The 16,580-nt window shown below is 37.3% G+C and overlaps 2 protein-coding genes and 1 long non-coding RNA gene across 6 annotated transcripts; 2 read left to right on the top strand and 1 right to left on the bottom strand.

The window, feature by feature from the left end:
- Window positions 1-10: 10 nt before the first annotated feature.
- LOC136269040 (serine/threonine-protein phosphatase 2A 65 kDa regulatory subunit A alpha isoform-like) lies at window positions 11-1,125 on the top strand. Its single transcript, XM_066064505.1, has 3 exons — window positions 11-120; window positions 178-268; window positions 985-1,125. Exons 1-3 carry the CDS (start codon window positions 49-51, stop codon window positions 1,083-1,085), a joined length of 264 nt encoding a protein of 87 aa, XP_065920577.1. The 5' UTR covers window positions 11-48; the 3' UTR covers window positions 1,086-1,125.
- A 409-nt stretch (window positions 1,126-1,534) lies between these two features.
- Window positions 1,535-14,590, top strand: LOC136268990 (serine/threonine-protein phosphatase 2A 65 kDa regulatory subunit A alpha isoform-like). 4 transcript variants are annotated; one of them, XM_066064466.1, is made up of 15 exons: window positions 1,535-1,633; window positions 3,195-3,336; window positions 3,467-3,557; window positions 4,306-4,561; window positions 4,761-4,808; window positions 4,935-5,049; window positions 5,616-5,772; window positions 6,772-6,820; window positions 7,240-7,291; window positions 10,647-10,768; window positions 10,863-10,923; window positions 11,227-11,381; window positions 11,905-12,047; window positions 13,243-13,345; window positions 14,328-14,590. In XM_066064466.1, exons 1-15 carry the CDS (start codon window positions 1,535-1,537, stop codon window positions 14,331-14,333), a joined length of 1,599 nt encoding a protein of 532 aa, XP_065920538.1. In that variant the 3' UTR covers window positions 14,334-14,590. The 4 variants fall into 4 exon arrangements, with proteins under 4 accessions (XP_065920538.1, XP_065920544.1, XP_065920532.1 ...); XM_066064472.1 differs by having other exon boundaries at window positions 14,126-14,369; XM_066064460.1 differs by lacking the exon at window positions 14,328-14,590 and having other exon boundaries at window positions 13,243-13,354.
- On the bottom strand, window positions 14,405-16,512 carry LOC136269051 (uncharacterized). The gene is made up of 2 exons (XR_010707208.1): window positions 16,341-16,512; window positions 14,405-15,613 (listed from the first exon to the last, which is right to left on the bottom strand). It is a non-coding gene; the product is annotated as an uncharacterized lncRNA (long non-coding RNA).
- Between the last annotated feature and the right edge of the window lie 68 nt (window positions 16,513-16,580).

Genomic DNA, 16,580 nt, shown 5'->3' with positions numbered 1-16,580 from the left:
CTTCATCAATCACGCATAAAAGAAGTAACTGTTTCAGAGATATCGGAAATGGCAAAGGATGGTGATCAGTTGTACCCGATAGCAGTACTTATAGATGAACTGAGAAACGAAGATGTTCAAGTGAGCGCGCCTGTTTGTAAACGGAAATATCTAACTTCATGTTTTTCGCACTGACAGCTTCGCTTAAACTCAATAAGGAAATTATCTACGATAGCATTAGCACTTGGGGACGAGCGTACCCGTACAGAACTATTGCCTTTTTTAACAGGTGAGTAGTTTTTGTCGTATGGGCATTAATTAGAACGACAAATCGTGCTAAGGAATTCGTTTGTTTAATACACTCCCGTACATTGTTTGTAGCACAGTAACATGACATGCATAATCACTGTTGTTGTATCTGTGAAATATAATTGGGTTTGGTAAATTATGTACAACTTGTGAATGCTACCACTGTTTTGGCTGCTGAAAGACCTACTAATGGTGTCTGTGTATATAGTTAGTGTTGGTAGGTAGTATATGCTGCACAAGACATGCATAGCTTGGCAATATGTCGGTTTATGCTGTGTATGTGTGTTCCTATATATGGGATTGGTGGTATTTCATAATGTTGTGTGTGAGGTGGGAGGATCATGATGAATCTGGTCTGTGTACTATCATGTATAGTGGGATGTACTGTACACGTACACACACACACACACACACACACACACACACACACACACACACACACACACACACACACACACACACACACACACACACACACACACACACACACACACACACACACACACACACACACACACACGCACACATGCATACACGTGCACACACAAAGCCACTGTATGTGGTCCCAAGCCAGGTTACATGTACTGTAGAAGTACTGCGGTTGTGTGGGTATAGCATGTCTACATGTTATGTTTCAGTTTATAGCATGTGGTTGTTCTGTACACACATATCAGTATGTCTTGTTTCTCACTATAGACACATTAGATGATGATGATGAAGTGTTATGGGCATTAGCTGAGCAGGTAAAGGCTTTGGTTTTGGCTTTTGGTATTAGCCTTTTGTTGTGTTTGGTATAGTTTGTATGTGTGTGATGTCACTAATGTACGCATTTATGTGTAAGTATGCAAAATGTGTGTAGTGTAGTGTACATGGGTCTATCTGTCTGTGTGTATAGCTGTTACTAGTAATAGTTGGGATGTCCTGTACAATTTTTTTGTTTACTGCTACAGGTGAAGCTATTGACTTCATTTTATTGTTAGTGACATCTATAAGTGCATGTACTGTTAATGGCCACTGTCCAATCATTCTGCTGTTTGAATTACTGTTGTACTATAAATAGCATATTGAAGGGTTAGGCAAAGGTATGATAGTATTTGGATAACAGTTATGTCAATTTTATCATATCTTATGCAGTCAGGGGATAGTGCCACAACAGTTCTTGGGCTTGGCTGTCACAAGTGTGAATCTGTTCAATAGTATAACTTAATGTTGTGTGTACTTTAGACTGTACAAATTAATGGTGTATATGTTCTATTGTTATATGTCTTCTATTACATATGCACAGCTGGGAGAAAAGGATTTTGTAGCATTCGTAGGTGGCCCAAACTGTGCTCACACTTTACTGGTAAGTTCACTAGTTCTTTGATGTTTTGCATATACAACCCTGTACGATACAAGAATACAAGTAATCTTTCCCTTGGTGTTTTGGGCAGTGTGGTCTTAATGTGTGTGTTGTGGAACAAATGGGACTGTGGACCATTGTCTCAAGTGGTTGTCAGGGTAACTGGCTTTTTACCCTTTGTACTTTTTGTGTTTACATTTCTTAAATTCCAGAGACCCTCCTTTTGAAGTGGTTCCCACATTGTGTACCACTAGGTATTTTATTAAGTGTAGAGACATTTCTATACAATTAGTTGCTAGATACAAGACTAATAATTGTACTATACAATATACTAATTTGTGGTGACTGTTGTGGTCTGAGTCTCAGACAGTATATGCACACCTCCACACACCAGCTTTGCTTTGCATGACATACTACAGTGTATATTGTGTCTTGATCAGATTGTCTGATATATCTTTGACAAGCTCCTAGTGAATTTGTGATGATAATTGGATCAGTTGTGTCAGCCTTGTTTCAGCATATTGGTATTGGATCGTAAACAAGCAGCAGATACAGATACAGCGAAACCTCATTAATAAGGCCACCTTGGGATCCACAATAAGTGGCCCTATTAATGAAGTGGCCTTATTTATGAAAACCTCATTATGCACAGATAGGATTATTAAAATCACGAAGTACATTGCTATAACTATTGGCATAGCTTTTGGCAGGTACTCAGGAGCAGCAACTTTTGCAGTGATACGTTGACTGTATGTTCAGCTGGCCCCTTTATTAAGTGAATATTGTGTTAGTTTTACCAGTTTGGTCCTGCAGTATGTGGCCACTGGCCTTATTAATGAGGTGGCCCTATTAACGATGGAATAGTATGGAAGATACATCTGGACTTTCTGGACCTGGCCACTATAACAAGTTGGCCTTATTAATGAAGTGGCCACTAAGTGAGGTTTCACTGTATACATTTATGGGCACTCGTGCTCTAGCATCTAGCAACTCCTGTTTATGTAATGTCAACTGTTGATTAAAGCCCCACACTGTCACTTTTTAACTGAATTTTACAGAGGAAAGGTCTATGCTATCATATCATAATATTATTGGTTTTGTTTATTGGCTTGATAATATGGTTTATTGGAGCATCAGTTAAAGGTCATATCGGTGCACCTCTAGTACATTATTACAGGTTGTATGCACAAGTTTTTAATTTTATTTGTTGGGTGTACTGCAAAACAGCTCAGTATTTTGTTGTGGAAGTGTTGTTAGTCTAAGAAATAAAATACCTTGGGCTTAAAATTATTAAAATCTGTGAGATCAACATGTATAGTGTGATTACTCAAGCCTCAAGATAAGCTACAATGGAGCAGTAATGCTGTACTTTAGGCTATCTGCTATACTTTCCTATAAAGTATTTGTGTACATTTTTTATATATTGAGAAAACTGAATTTTGTGTTACTATAGACATGGTCCTACTTGTAATTTGCCTTCAAAGTCTGTTTGAGTGAGTACTCCATTTAATGCCCACCACAATAATTTGTGTTGTACCATTTTTAATGTGCATGTTTGGTTTAGCCTCCACTAGAGAACTTAGCAACAGTAGAAGAGACAGTTGTTAGGGACAAGGCTGTGGAGTCAATTCGATCAGTTGCTGAATCATTACCTGGTCCAGATGTTGAAAAACACTTTGTACCCATGATCAACCGACTAGCCTCAGGTGGGTTAAAACATTTTGTAATATGAACTTGATCATTGTAAATTTTGTCGCACAGTTAATTACTGTAGGTGACATCTGTTGCCTGAATAGAAGCACATGTACATATTCATTGGTTTTTATATTTATGTAGGCGAATGGTTCACATCTCGGACATCAGCTTGTGGACTATTTGTAGCGGCTTATCCCAATTCTATTAGCACTACTAAAACTGAACTACGAACGTAAGTGTAATGGTTGTTGTTAGTGTGGGTGTGCGTGCGTGTGTGTGTGTGCATACTACATTCACTAATCATGCATACGATGATTGTTTTGTGATTATACTATATTTGTGCACCACATTACAGAGATCATAATTTGGTCCTAGAGGTGACCCCAAGTAATGAGACTTACTAAATCTTCACCAGCACACTATATTTTCTTGTACAGTGGGCCAACTTTGAGACCAAAATACATACTGTATGGCAGGTGGCCTTGTTACAATGAGGCTTTGTAGTTCACCTTATCTATGTTTGGAACCTTTATCATGGCCACTGTAATGAGGTGGTCTTGTTGCTGCTACCTGCAGAGTGTCAGTTGCCTAAATTGACAGGACATATGTGTTGCTGCGGCAGCTGTTACGTGGTGCACTAGAGGGTTGACAATGGTACACTTGTGGTCACTTCCTTGGGTCGTTCTTTACTGTCTCTTAGCAACTCAGTGACTGTTATTATAGAATCAACAGAGATGCCAGCTCAGTCCTGATGGGACATTGTGACTGGGCACATTGCATTGTGGTCAGACATTTATGCAAACATATATTGTAGATTTCACGCCTGTTGAAAAAAAAGGTGTATTGTGTAATTATAGAGTGCTGGTTGCGCAGCTTGTGTATTCCACAGCAAGCTCTGTGTGAGAGACTCCATATTGTATTGTATCATGTGCAATATAGTGGTTGCCTTTTTATTACAAGTTTGTTTGTCCATCCTATAGACAATTCAAGAAACTAGGTGCTGATGACACTCCCATGGTACGTCGAGCAGCTGCTGGGAAGCTAGGAGAATTTGCAAAAGTGGTAGAACCAGCTAGTGTGAAGCAGGACCTCATCCCGTTGTTCCATAATCTTGCTGCTGATGAGCAAGACTCTGTGCGGCTACTTGCTGTGGAGGCTTGTGCAGCCATCGCCACACTGCTGCAGAAGGAGGAAATTGAGACTTTGATAGTACCAACTCTTCGATCAGCATCTAGTGTATGTGTGTGTTGTGTGTGTGTGCATTGTGTGTGTGTGCATGTGTGCGTGCATGCTTGCATGCGTGCGTGCGTGCATGCATGTATGACAGTATGTGTGTGTGTGTGTGTGTGTGTGGTGTGACTGTGTGTACTATACCTGAGTGTACACTTGTATTGGTAGATATTGGATATCATGTACGATATGTTTTAATGTACAGGACAAATCATGGAGGGTACGGTATATGGTAGCTGATAAATTCACAGACGTAAGTCTGTTTGTCTGTGTGTCTTGTGTTATATATGCATAGGTCTATGTTCAGGTGTCTGTTTCATTAATGTAATGTGCGGAGATATTGTTCATAGAGGGTTATGTATAAATTTCTTTTGTGCAGTTGCAAAAAGCAGTCGGTCCAGAGGTTACCAAGTCAGATTTGGTGGTGGCGTTTGCTACACTTCTGAAGGACCCAGAGGCAGAAGTTAGAGCAGCTGCTTCTAACAGATTAAAAGGTCAGTTTTGTCACTTTCATTAAGCAGTGAAGTACAGGAAATGTTTTTATTGTACTTTGCATGGGAGTGTCTAAGTGTACTGTATTTTCCACACAGTATTGTATCTGCCATTAAAGCACTTGCGTGGGTGGAATGAGGGTGCCTATTATTTCCATACAGCACAGAAAGGAAAATAAAGCTGTGTACAGAAATACGGCACTGCTGATCATATGTGTAACATTTTAAATTGTCGGAAGTAGCCAATACGATGCTATCTGTTTGCTTTATTATGGCTGAACTTGTACTACATGTATATAGACACTTAGTGATTGTCTGATGGCTGAAAACCAACATGGTTCGAGTCTACAAAATGAACGCTCTGAACAAAGACGACCAGAAAACAGTTTTAACCAGTTAAAGCATCTCTCATCCACACGCTTGTGCAATTTTTTTTCTCCATATTGCACTTGCGATAGTGCTTTAACTAGTATATGCAGTATGTGTTGTGGAAGATATAACACAGAATGTTGAGATTTCTGCTAGATGTTGTGTTATGGTACACTGTATTTGTATCTGATGTACTACAGAATTCTGTGAGAACATGCAGGAAGATTATCGTACAGAGGCCATCTTGAATCACCTCATGCCGTGTATCCAGTCACTGGCCACTGATGCCAATCAACACGTCAAGTCTGCTCTTGCCTCTGTGATCATGGGACTATCCCCTATTGTTGGGAAGGAGAAGTTAGTTTGTGTAGTTTGTTGTGATTGTTTACGACAATATATTAGAGCTGGGAGATATTAGTTAAAAAGATTATCTAGATATCTAAATCACGTATCGTAAATAAGGTAATGAATTTGCTTATCAAGATGATAGTAAATCTTTGTAATCTATTGTAAATCAACAACATGGAAAATGGTATGGATAAAATTTCTGAGTTAACAAGCACTGCTTGACTTAATAATAGTAAAACTGTGTTTACATAACAGTTCTATGATGTCACACCATTATTGAGATAATATTAATTATCAAGATATAATAGTTGTCATTTATTGAGATAAATAGGTTTTACCATTATCACACAGCTCTACAATATGTGACCTGCTGAGTGAAAACTGGCTGTTTTTGCAAAATTCTATTAATATATAAATTATACTGGGTAAAATTACACTTGTTACATAAAGAATTTACGCACGTTTTATTGCTTTGGTATTTACTGAAACAAAGCACAAATCAATAAAACCTATACACCATCAGATGTGCCTGTTCATGGAGCTAGAGTAAGAAAATCTTCATTTCTTGTTCATACAGTGTAGTCTGCAGCATATGAAATGTGAGTTATGGGTGCTTATTTATGATGTGGTAGAAATAAAGTTTACCGTCATCATTTCATTGTTGGAATGGCCTTCTCCTCAAAGATGTGTAGGTAAAACAGTTAATTTGCCAGTTCATGGTGAGCAGACTGAGTCCTTTGTAGCTTGTTTCAGTCATGACTTATAATTGATTAAGCAAGCGCCTGTAAAATATTTGCAGTATTATTGCTGTACAAATTGAATTTATTCCTGCTCCAACTGTCTAGCAATATCTATTCATCACAAAAAGGCTGAAACTTTGGTTGTCTCCTTTGTTAGTATAGATAACAGAGAAGCAATAAAACGTAATCCAAGGAATGTGCGAGAATGACCGATTTTTGCTCAGTGGGTCACATATATACTTGTTGACTTGTTTCCTTCTCCCTCCAGCACAATCGAACACCTGCTGCCATTGTTTCTTACTCAACTGAAAGATGAGGTGAGTATGTTTCTGTAATGTAAACAGTAAAAAAAATTGTTGCCTTTCTGTTTTAACATTGGGCTTAAATAATACTGGGTCTGCCAGGGAAGGCCACAGTCTGCACAATATAAAGTTAAGGCCTGGCTGGCTTTGAAGTAATGTACACAGCACATTTGTTATCTACTACTTATCTCACAATGGGATAATTACTGTATTGTTAAATGTATAGCACAGGTTATATTTGAGGTGTATAATGTTTTGCAAATGTTTGATCCCAACTTCAAAGCTAAATACCAGTACCTAATTATAATCATCTACATACTAAATAATTAGCTACTTGGATTTGGAATAAAATTGTGAAATTTTTCTCAACAATTATCATCACAAAAATAAAGTGTATACCCTGAGGACTTGTTGTTATCATGTGTTTACTGTAGTGCCCTGAAGTGAGGCTGAACATCATTTCAAGTCTGGAGTCAGTCAACAAAGGTATATCATAATTATCATCATAGTAGTATATACCAGTATCTGTGTTGTGTTGTGCTGTGTTGTGTTTTGTTGTGTTTTGTTGTGCTGTGTTGTGTTTTGTTGTGCTGTGTAACAAGTGAAACAGCTGAAAACAACTTAGTGGAATGGCCACTTTGCTTTCAGTAATTAATAGTTGGGGTGCATGCTCAGATGTGAGATATGTTTTATGTTATGTCTAGTTCTGTTCTTTCCTTTGCAGTATGTGCAGGTTCACCTGTCGCAATTATGTTATTACTAGAATCCTACTTTTCTTTGTACTTGTAGTAGTTAGTTTTGGATAATATATGGATAATTTATCAATATCATTTGACTCGAAAGATATTGATATGCTACTGTATAGCAGTTTTTAGGGGGGAATGTTTCACGGATTGCCATCATCAAAAATTTCGAGGGCTGGATCTTTTATACATTTACAATTCTTAAACCATACAATTTTGATCATGCAAATTTTCGAAGGAGAAAGTTTTTTTTGAGCCAATTCGCGAAAAGCTCAATTTTTTTCTTTTGAAAAGCCTGCTACACAATATTTCTCAGAATTTGATATTTCAATATGATATCACATGGTCTGCATTGTAATATCATTGAAAAGTACCATAGTATGTGGTGTCAGTATCATTCTAAAAATCCTGGCATCATCCATCACTACCAGTAGTGGATGATTTCCTGGGACTCAGTATTTTTTGGTACATACAGCCTAGCCATCTAGTTTGAACTATATTGAATCAGAACGATTTCCAAGTTGGTGTATAATTATGTGTACCGTATCTAACCAAATCGTGTTGAGCCACTCTGAAATGGACCTGCCGGGATATGGGTCTAGCTTGCTCCATCTACCCAGTGTTTGATTTGGCTTTAAAACTACAGAAAACTACAGCTATAATGGTGACTGTCATGATGAAATGTAACAGCAAAATATTTAGGTGATAATATGGAAGGACAACCTCATGACAATATAAGGACTCAAAAACAAGCAGGTCCCATTTAAATGAATAGTCAATCAACTCCACAGAATTGAGAGGTTGTCATTAACACTTAAGACTTTATATCATGCCTGACAACACTAGAGGGCAGAAATACATTAACTCCATCAGCATTCTCTACTTCAATGAAAACTATGATTGTGGGCTAAGTTTTTTTGCTGATTGGAGCCACCCAGCCTTCTTAGTATAAATGCTGTTCAGCAATCAATCTGGATTGCACTAAAACAATCTCATCCAGAGTGATCTGTTATATAAATGTGCTGATGCATGTCGTGAATTTGTGAATTTTATCAGTTGTTAGTTGAGGCTCCCATAGTTGAAGAGCCCTCCAAAAAATAAAACTTTAATATCATTCAACTCGCTTATGACAGTTGTACCTGTGTTAGATCTTTTATATGAACACTTGTAGTGATGACTTGTGGGTTTTAGTTTTTGTTTGTTACATTTTTCAATTTCATAAATAAGTTAGCTATATCCCATGATACTTGTTATATGTACTGTATATTGTAATTCACTTTTTATTGTTGTAGAATAATTGTAAGATGTAAAAATTATGACAATTTTTTACACAAAAAGTGTACAAAAGATGGAAATACTCTAGTAGAGCCAGAGGAGGTCGTCAGCGCTTTATAAGTGCTACTTAAAATTATTTCGTTAATTGCATAGTTTGTCTGGAATTTCATGTGGGCATCAATAGTCTCAATGCAAAACTAGCGAACGGTGGGGGTGACAGGGGGTTGTTAGATATTTGGATTGCGCTTTGTGTAAGCATTACCAGTGGTGTATTCTGTTTTGCAAAAATACTTGATTTTCTAGGTGAAATCTATAAACACTTTTCCGCTCGTAACAATCTAAGGTATCAATTTGTTAAACAATGCGATGATACTATGCACACTTTACATCGTCCACATGTTTTATTTTGTCCTAGAAAAAACAAAAAAAATGCACAAATAAATTTAATGGCGCTTGCTGACCTCATCTGTAATAGAGCAGTCATTCACAGATCATACGAAAATATTTTTGCACAAAAATTTTTTATCATAAAATTTTTTTGCATGAAAATGAAGCAAATTACGGTTGTAGGAATCATGAAGGTAAAGAAAATATGATCAGAAACCAGCCTCACAATACCTCAATGCCTCACAATACCTCAATGCCTACACAAGGCTTTGGAAAGTATAAATCCATAAGTGCCTTCAGTATGACCAAGAGTCCTTACTTCTTGAAGAATTATTTTTTTTAAAATAAATGTAGTAGAATTTTTTATTGACAAACTATATAAGTGAAGGAGTCAGTGGAAAAAGGGGATAACCCACATTTGAAAAATAAAATGGGCATGGAGTAGGCATTAAATAGAATCTTCAGACACCTGAATTGCCACAGACTCAGAGGAGGGTGGACACGATATAAAAGGTGTCTCTAGAGTGCAACGCATCGATTCCACTGACAAACTTACTGGACACGTGATCCTCTATAAATTCAAGAGCAATTTATGTGCCGGGAATAGCGGGGAAGAGTGGGGCAGACCGGCTAAATATATTAAACGCGAAGCACACTTTCGAATGGTGCTTATTTAAATTTTGCTGAAGGCTTGGTTATAGTTTTAATACAAATGTATGCGCTCACGTGCGCATGTCCACCCTCCTCTGCCACAGACTAATGCAAATTTAAATCTTGAACTTTTAAGTCCTGTTGCTAAGTTTTGTGGAGTTATTATTAACATGCCTAACTAAGCAATTTTGTTTTTACAAAATGGCAAATCTCAAAATGTGGGTTACCCATTTTTCCGCTGACCCCTTCAAGTGTAGCTTTATTGTCATAGTCAAACGTTGCTTCAGCTTGGCAGGTTCTTTTTGGGTATGTGCAATGCGTGAATCACAGACTTACCATTGTTCTACTTGTGTCCCATTTCTTTTAGCGGAGGTGTCAATTAGCAGCATTGCTTCAATGGTTTCGTATGTAGTTTATCATGTACAGTAAGAATAAAACAGAAATTGTCCATAAATTTTAAACCATGTCAACAATAGGAAGTAAGCAGATTGGTTGTATGCTAGCTTCATGTCTGAAATACAACTACGTAAGGTTGTAAAGTTAACTAACAAATTTTATAAGTTTGTAGCAATACATGCAATAATCTATCGTTCACTTATCATGTTGTGGCATCAAATAAAACTGCATGTTCACAGAGTGTACACCTTTTGCCTTCCACTTACTAAATTGAAATTATTTGTGAATATTGCTTTCTTTTGCTGTGTTCATTTAAAGGTTTTTGGCACTATCCTAAGTATGGCTGTACGTTACAATATTGTTAACACTGGTGTGTATGTGTGTTGCAGTGATAGGGATTGGTCAGTTGTCTCAGTCCCTGCTACCAGCTATTGTGGAGTTAGCTGAAGATACCAAGTGGCGTGTAAGGCTGGCCATCATCGAGTATATGCCATTGTTGGCTGAACAACTGGTGAGTGTGTTGTGTTTGTGTGTGTGTGTGTGTGTGTGTTTAGTGTGTTGTCCACTTTACACACATTTTTAAACTCTACTGGATACTTGTATAGGGTGTAGAGCTGTTTGAAGAGAAGTTGAACTCATTGTGTATGAACTGGCTAGTTGATAATGGTGAGTAGTGTTTGTATCAAAATAGCATGTCTTTGTGTTGTAAGATAGCTTAGTTAGGCCACGAAAAGTTGATTATTATCTTTTCTTATAAAGATGCACTAACTTTATACATTAACTTTGTTTTTGTCCATGTACTGCTATATCAAATGTAGTGTACCACATCAAAAATTTGCAAAAAAGCAAGCCTGGTCACCTGGTCAGAACCAGAAACATATAATTGATTTTACACGACTTACATGTAATTGGTTGATCTACACATGTGTGTGTGGTTAATGTATGTATGTTTTTCTGTTTGTTGTTTAGTCTATGCTATTCGACATGCTGCAACACTTAACCTTCAGAGGCTAGTTGAGAAGTTTGGCTCCCAGTGGGCCCAGACCGCCATCTTGCCAAAGGTGTTGTCGATGTCAAATGATGGGAACTACCTCCATAGAATGACCACTCTCTTTGCTGTCAACGTGAGTGTAGTGACCTTCTATGTGTGGGACATGTTGTGTTCATGTGATGTACGTGTATGTTGTGTGTTCATGTGTTGTGTCAATGCGCGTACATGCATGTGTGTGTGTGTGTGTGTTGTGTGTGTGTGTGTTGTGTGTGTGTACATACAACTATTTAGAGTAAGCATGTGTGCATGTAGGTATACATGCATGTTGTCTATACATGTAATATGTGGTTAAAGATAGAGCATTAACACTATGACTGTTATTTGAGTCCATTGTCCTAAGGAGTTGTCTTCTTATTATTTTTTTGTGGAAGTAGACTATCCTGCAGTATTATTCAGTGATATTTTCAGTAAGCAAAGAGGAATAGTTGGTCTACAGTGTGTGTGTCTTGAGGCCATACTTTTCAACTGCTTTTCCTTTTAATGCACACCATGCTGAAATGAACATACTTTTATTTTAATACATGTGTTTGTAGCCACATTTAAAATGTGTGCTGTTTAATAAAGTCTTACTTTTTTGTATGTCATTTTTTTTGCAGGTGTTAGCTGAGGCTTGTGCTGCCAATGTGATAGTCCAGTCAATGGTGCCAGTTGTGATGGAAATGGCCAACGATAAGGTCGCCAATGTCAGATTCAATGTTGCCAAGACCATTGTGAAACTGTACAACAGAGTAGATGACACGTAAGTCCACAACAAGTATAGTGGAATATAATATTAATGACTCCTGTTTTATGTATTGGCAATGACTGCATTTCAACAGTGCAGTGTTATAGTTGTAGTACAATACCATTGTCTAGTGTCAATATCTTGATTTTGCAGTCACAGATCTAGCTTTACCAGTTTCCTAAAGCTTGTTTATAAGCTGGTACTGAAAAATGAAAATTTATTAGTTGCCTATGCACTTAGGCACTTTATGTTAAAATGTGTAATTTGTATCATATAACAACTACTGAGTTATAATATAGGTACAGATACAAATTCAGGTGTATTGTACATCACTATATGTAACACTTTCACACCTCAGATCAAAGGAGCTGCCTGGGCTACATTTTGTATGTAGCCCAGCTAGCTGTGCTACATACTAGCTCGGCTACATACGAAATGTAGCCCAGGCTACAACTGGGTAGTGATTATATAGATGTTGAAGCCAAAATCGATTGTGGGGATCGATTAATACTCACGTAATTAGGATGCACAACTTGGATTTCACCATGAAAACCACTCAGACAGAGAGCGTTTTGTTATCCTTGCTGTCCTACAAATTGAAAAATGGTAATAGTGCTATAGCTTATTCACCAATTGATATGAACACGCCCCCATCATGAAGCTACCACTCTGCATGAAGTATCCACTCTACAAGCAAGTTTGCCTATCTAGGGCTTTAGTGAATTCCGTACTTTATCCATAAACGATTCAATAGCACTGATTAAACCATTAAACTCACGTAATCGACATTCTCTGTGATATCTCTAGGATATGTCCGTTCATCATAACCAGAACATACTAGCCGCTGACCCATAATTGAAAATTTTAGGTATGCATATATAATAAATCCAGTGGCTGTACTCATATTGGCTTGGGTGATTGATTGCCCTGTACAGGCTATCAGTCTGATAAAGTATTACACATTAGCTGTAACACAGGGCATTCGGGCTTCGCCTGTTATGTATGCCCTTTGCCCTCGGACCTGCAGCCCTCAGGTACTCAGGTATACATATCAGGCAAAGTCCTCATGCCCATGCTACAACTATAACATAGGCACTTGTTTAATAAGGTCAGAAGTTTGGTCCTATGGTAGCTGAATCAGGGCATGCCGATGGGTTACTGATTGTGATATGTTTATAGCTTAATAGTTTGTGTTATTGTACTGCTATAGCACTGTTATCAAGGAGAAGTTTGTGCCGGTCCTTCAGACAATGACACAAGACAGTGATGTGGATGTGCAGTACTTTGCCTCTGAGGCACTGACTGTAGTTAATGTAAGCTGATAAAGTGTGATGAGAAAGAAACGCGTGTGCACACTCATGTATGCAAGTATACTAGAAGCATGTTTTATTCATAATGAGACTAAGATTTTAGTTAAAGAATATGTTTAAGCAGTTTTTTATTGGCTTGCTTAACTCACGACTTGAAAACTGTGAATCAACAACCACGAACAGATCTGCAATACAGCTGCAGTGTGTTCTATTAGAATAATTGTGTATGAATCATTGTATAATTTTTTCTTATTTGAACTACACTAAAGTTACCAGTTTTTGGGCCATTTATTGAACCACTAAGGTATGGCTGCATAGCACAACAGTTATTCACTTGTTATAAAGGAATTAAAACTATACTGGCATTTACTGTTTTATACATTGAACAGACGTTATAGCCATGTTAAAATAGAATAGTGAATGGAAAGGCTGTATATAGAGTGTTTCTTCTGTTTTATAGTTGCTTGACTATATACATTATGCTTGCTTGATACAGTAGGATCTCCAATATTAGAATCTCAATTATCCCAACAGTATAATGGACTACTCTATTACAGTATTTCATTGTTAGGTGAACGTTTTATTAGAGTAAGTGTATGTTCTATTAGAGTAGTTGAACAGAATTCTGAATAGGCTTCATTTTTTGGAACAAATTCACTTTTCTTTTATGATTGAACTGGCACACAGGTGTTCGGATAATGGAGGTCCTAGTGTCCTACTTTACTTTATATTAATTTTAACTCTTTATTTATCCTAAATTATGTACTATATTATTTCTTACAGAGTTGAAGTTCAGACACTACACATTACTGATCTCTCTTATTTCCAACTTCCTCTCTACAATTTGCTTTGTTGAATTATTTAAATTTTATTTCGTATATTTTAGTTTAATTCAATACACATTGCATATCACACTCCTACTTTACTTTATATTAATTTTAACTCTTTATTTATCCTAAATTATGTACTATATTATTTCTTACAGAGTTGAAGTTCGGATACTACACATTACTGATGTCTCTTATTTCCAACTTCCTCTCTACAATTTGCTTTGTTGAACTATTTAAATTTTATTTCGTATATTTTAGTTTAATTCAATACACATTGCATATCACACACACACTTGTATGCACTTAACATATTATTGTAGAGCATTAGCTGCTGCATAGAAATTATTGTAATATTACTTTGTGTTTGTTGTATCTTGAAACTTTCTTTATTAGGAGTGAATGTTCTCAGTTTGCTGTACCACTGTGTGAACATTACCATGTTACAGCTGTATAACGGTGTGCTGCTTGCTAAGTGCAGAGGTAGAGAGCTACGTTTTCATAGTCTGTGTGGTAGTGCAGCAGAATTTTTGGTTATTTTGTGCTTTTGATGATAAAGGCATGAAAGATGATACAGTATTAGAACAGGTCCTTAGAAATATTTTGGGCTATAGGGGCATCTCAGATTTATGACCATCATGGTCATGTGTTTGCTGAAAATTAGTCCATTTTGTCTAGGAATAACTTAAACTGGTAATACCATATTGTCACCTTCAATAGTAGCCACTGAAGTGGTACAATGATAGACTATGAAAATAAACTAGGAGTTCAAGACTGTTTTGAGCATTGAGTGTTGGTCAAATACTCAATACCTTGTACATTACTAATACTATTGGAAAACATTTATAATGTACGGTCTTCAGTCAGTATACTGATAGACATGGAATGTATTCTCAGAGCAAATATATAGCATAGCTTAGAAAGGTTGGTGGAGCAGTACCAGGACAAAAGTTGATATTTGCATCATCCTGTTTGTTCTCTCCTTGAATAGACACGTACAGTCGTCATCACATCACCATTGTTGATTGCCATACCATTTGTTTCCCCTCTTGCATAAATGATATATATTTCACTCCAGCATTTATTATTTGTAAATTTTTTGTTACAGAAGTTGTTCCTGGGCAGGTATTTTGTTACGGTATGTTTGTGCTCTGGACATCCAGTCCATGTTTTGTGTTCACGAGGATAATGAATCTGAATATGCTGGCCGGACTTGATTGGAGCAAAGTTGATGCCTTCACCAGCTCTTCTCCCCAACATCTTCCAGGATAATGATAGTTATCATTTTCGCTTTGACAGAGACATAAATCACACACTCCATCATGAGCAGAACAAGCAAGCCAAGCATCTCTTGCACCTAAGAACTGTAGTCTCGGGGAAATCTTGGGTCTTAAGTGCAGTGATTTTTTTTAAAGGAAAGACTGAATGTAGAAAAAGCAGTGTCCTATACATAACACACAATATAATTACATACATGCAATGTATTGCCTAAAAATAAGACTTTATACTTTGTGTAGCCAGAATCAATGAACAAAACTTAGAATGAATATGTTCAAACCTAAAGTACTGCACAGATGAGGGTGACCCACACAGCATCACAAGAGATGAACCATCATCATTGATCAATGAGAAAAAGTACACAAATAAGTCCTTGGTCACATGGACCACCAAACAGGGTTAGTGAATTAACACCTATGTGGGCAAGGGAGTGTTAAGAGGGTGAAAAAAAAAAAATTAGGTATATGTGCTGTACACTAAACTACAAAGAAAGCCAGTTGGGAATCGCCTGCAGCAATTTCGAACCATAAATATTCTTTGGGAAGCTGTAATACACTGCCATGAAGCATCATCCAGAATTTTCCTTAGTACTGTTTTTGACACTGGTGTACAAGTTCTTTACACAGAAACGATGACAGTGGTCCAAAACAGAGTTTCATATTACGTAGTTGCAAATGTTCAGGCAATCCAATTCTGCTAACAGTTGCTGATACTCTACCTTGTTCTGTTTACATGACCTGGCTGACTGAAGATGGTGTTCTCAATCCAATATACACGGTTATAGTCCAGTAAAGGACAAAAGTGCAATACAACTTGCCCAACAACCCATTAGGTAAGGGACACAAATGATAGAGACAATGATCTGTGTATTGTACATGAACACACATACGTACTTTGGTTTAACTCTCGAAACCTTTTCCCTCCATTTTCCAACAAGACTCTAATACTGTTCCTCCAAGAAATTCACTCATGTCAATCTCAGTTGGTGTGCATGCGGTACCGAGTTAATTGTAGCTAGTCTCGTGTCGCCAGACCTCTCGGCACGGCGCTTATCGATTATAATTATAAGCGCCTTTTCCGAGCAATCGGCGCTTACAATTATAAGGGATTGACTAAGTTCACCCAATCCCATG

This window comes from Dysidea avara, chromosome 1 (genome assembly GCF_963678975.1).
Source record: "Dysidea avara chromosome 1, odDysAvar1.4, whole genome shotgun sequence".
Taxonomy (NCBI): domain Eukaryota; kingdom Metazoa; phylum Porifera; class Demospongiae; order Dictyoceratida; family Dysideidae; genus Dysidea; species Dysidea avara.
This window is presented reverse-complemented; position numbering and strand designations above follow the sequence as displayed.

Coding starts and splice junctions, on each gene's coding strand:
- LOC136269040 (XM_066064505.1), top strand. CDS start 49: ATGGCAAAGGATGGTGATCAGTTGTACCCGATAGCAGTACTTATAGAT. Junction 121..177: donor TGAGAAACGAAGATGTTCAA/GTGAGCGCGCCT, acceptor TCGCACTGACAG/CTTCGCTTAAACTCAATAAG. Junction 269..984: donor ACTATTGCCTTTTTTAACAG/GTGAGTAGTTTT, acceptor TTCTCACTATAG/ACACATTAGATGATGATGAT.
- LOC136268990 (XM_066064460.1), top strand. CDS start 1,535: ATGTTCTATTGTTATATGTCTTCTATTACATATGCACAGCTGGGAGAA. Junction 1,634..3,194: donor ACTGTGCTCACACTTTACTG/GTAAGTTCACTA, acceptor TGTTTGGTTTAG/CCTCCACTAGAGAACTTAGC. Junction 4,809..4,934: donor TAGCTGATAAATTCACAGAC/GTAAGTCTGTTT, acceptor TCTTTTGTGCAG/TTGCAAAAAGCAGTCGGTCC.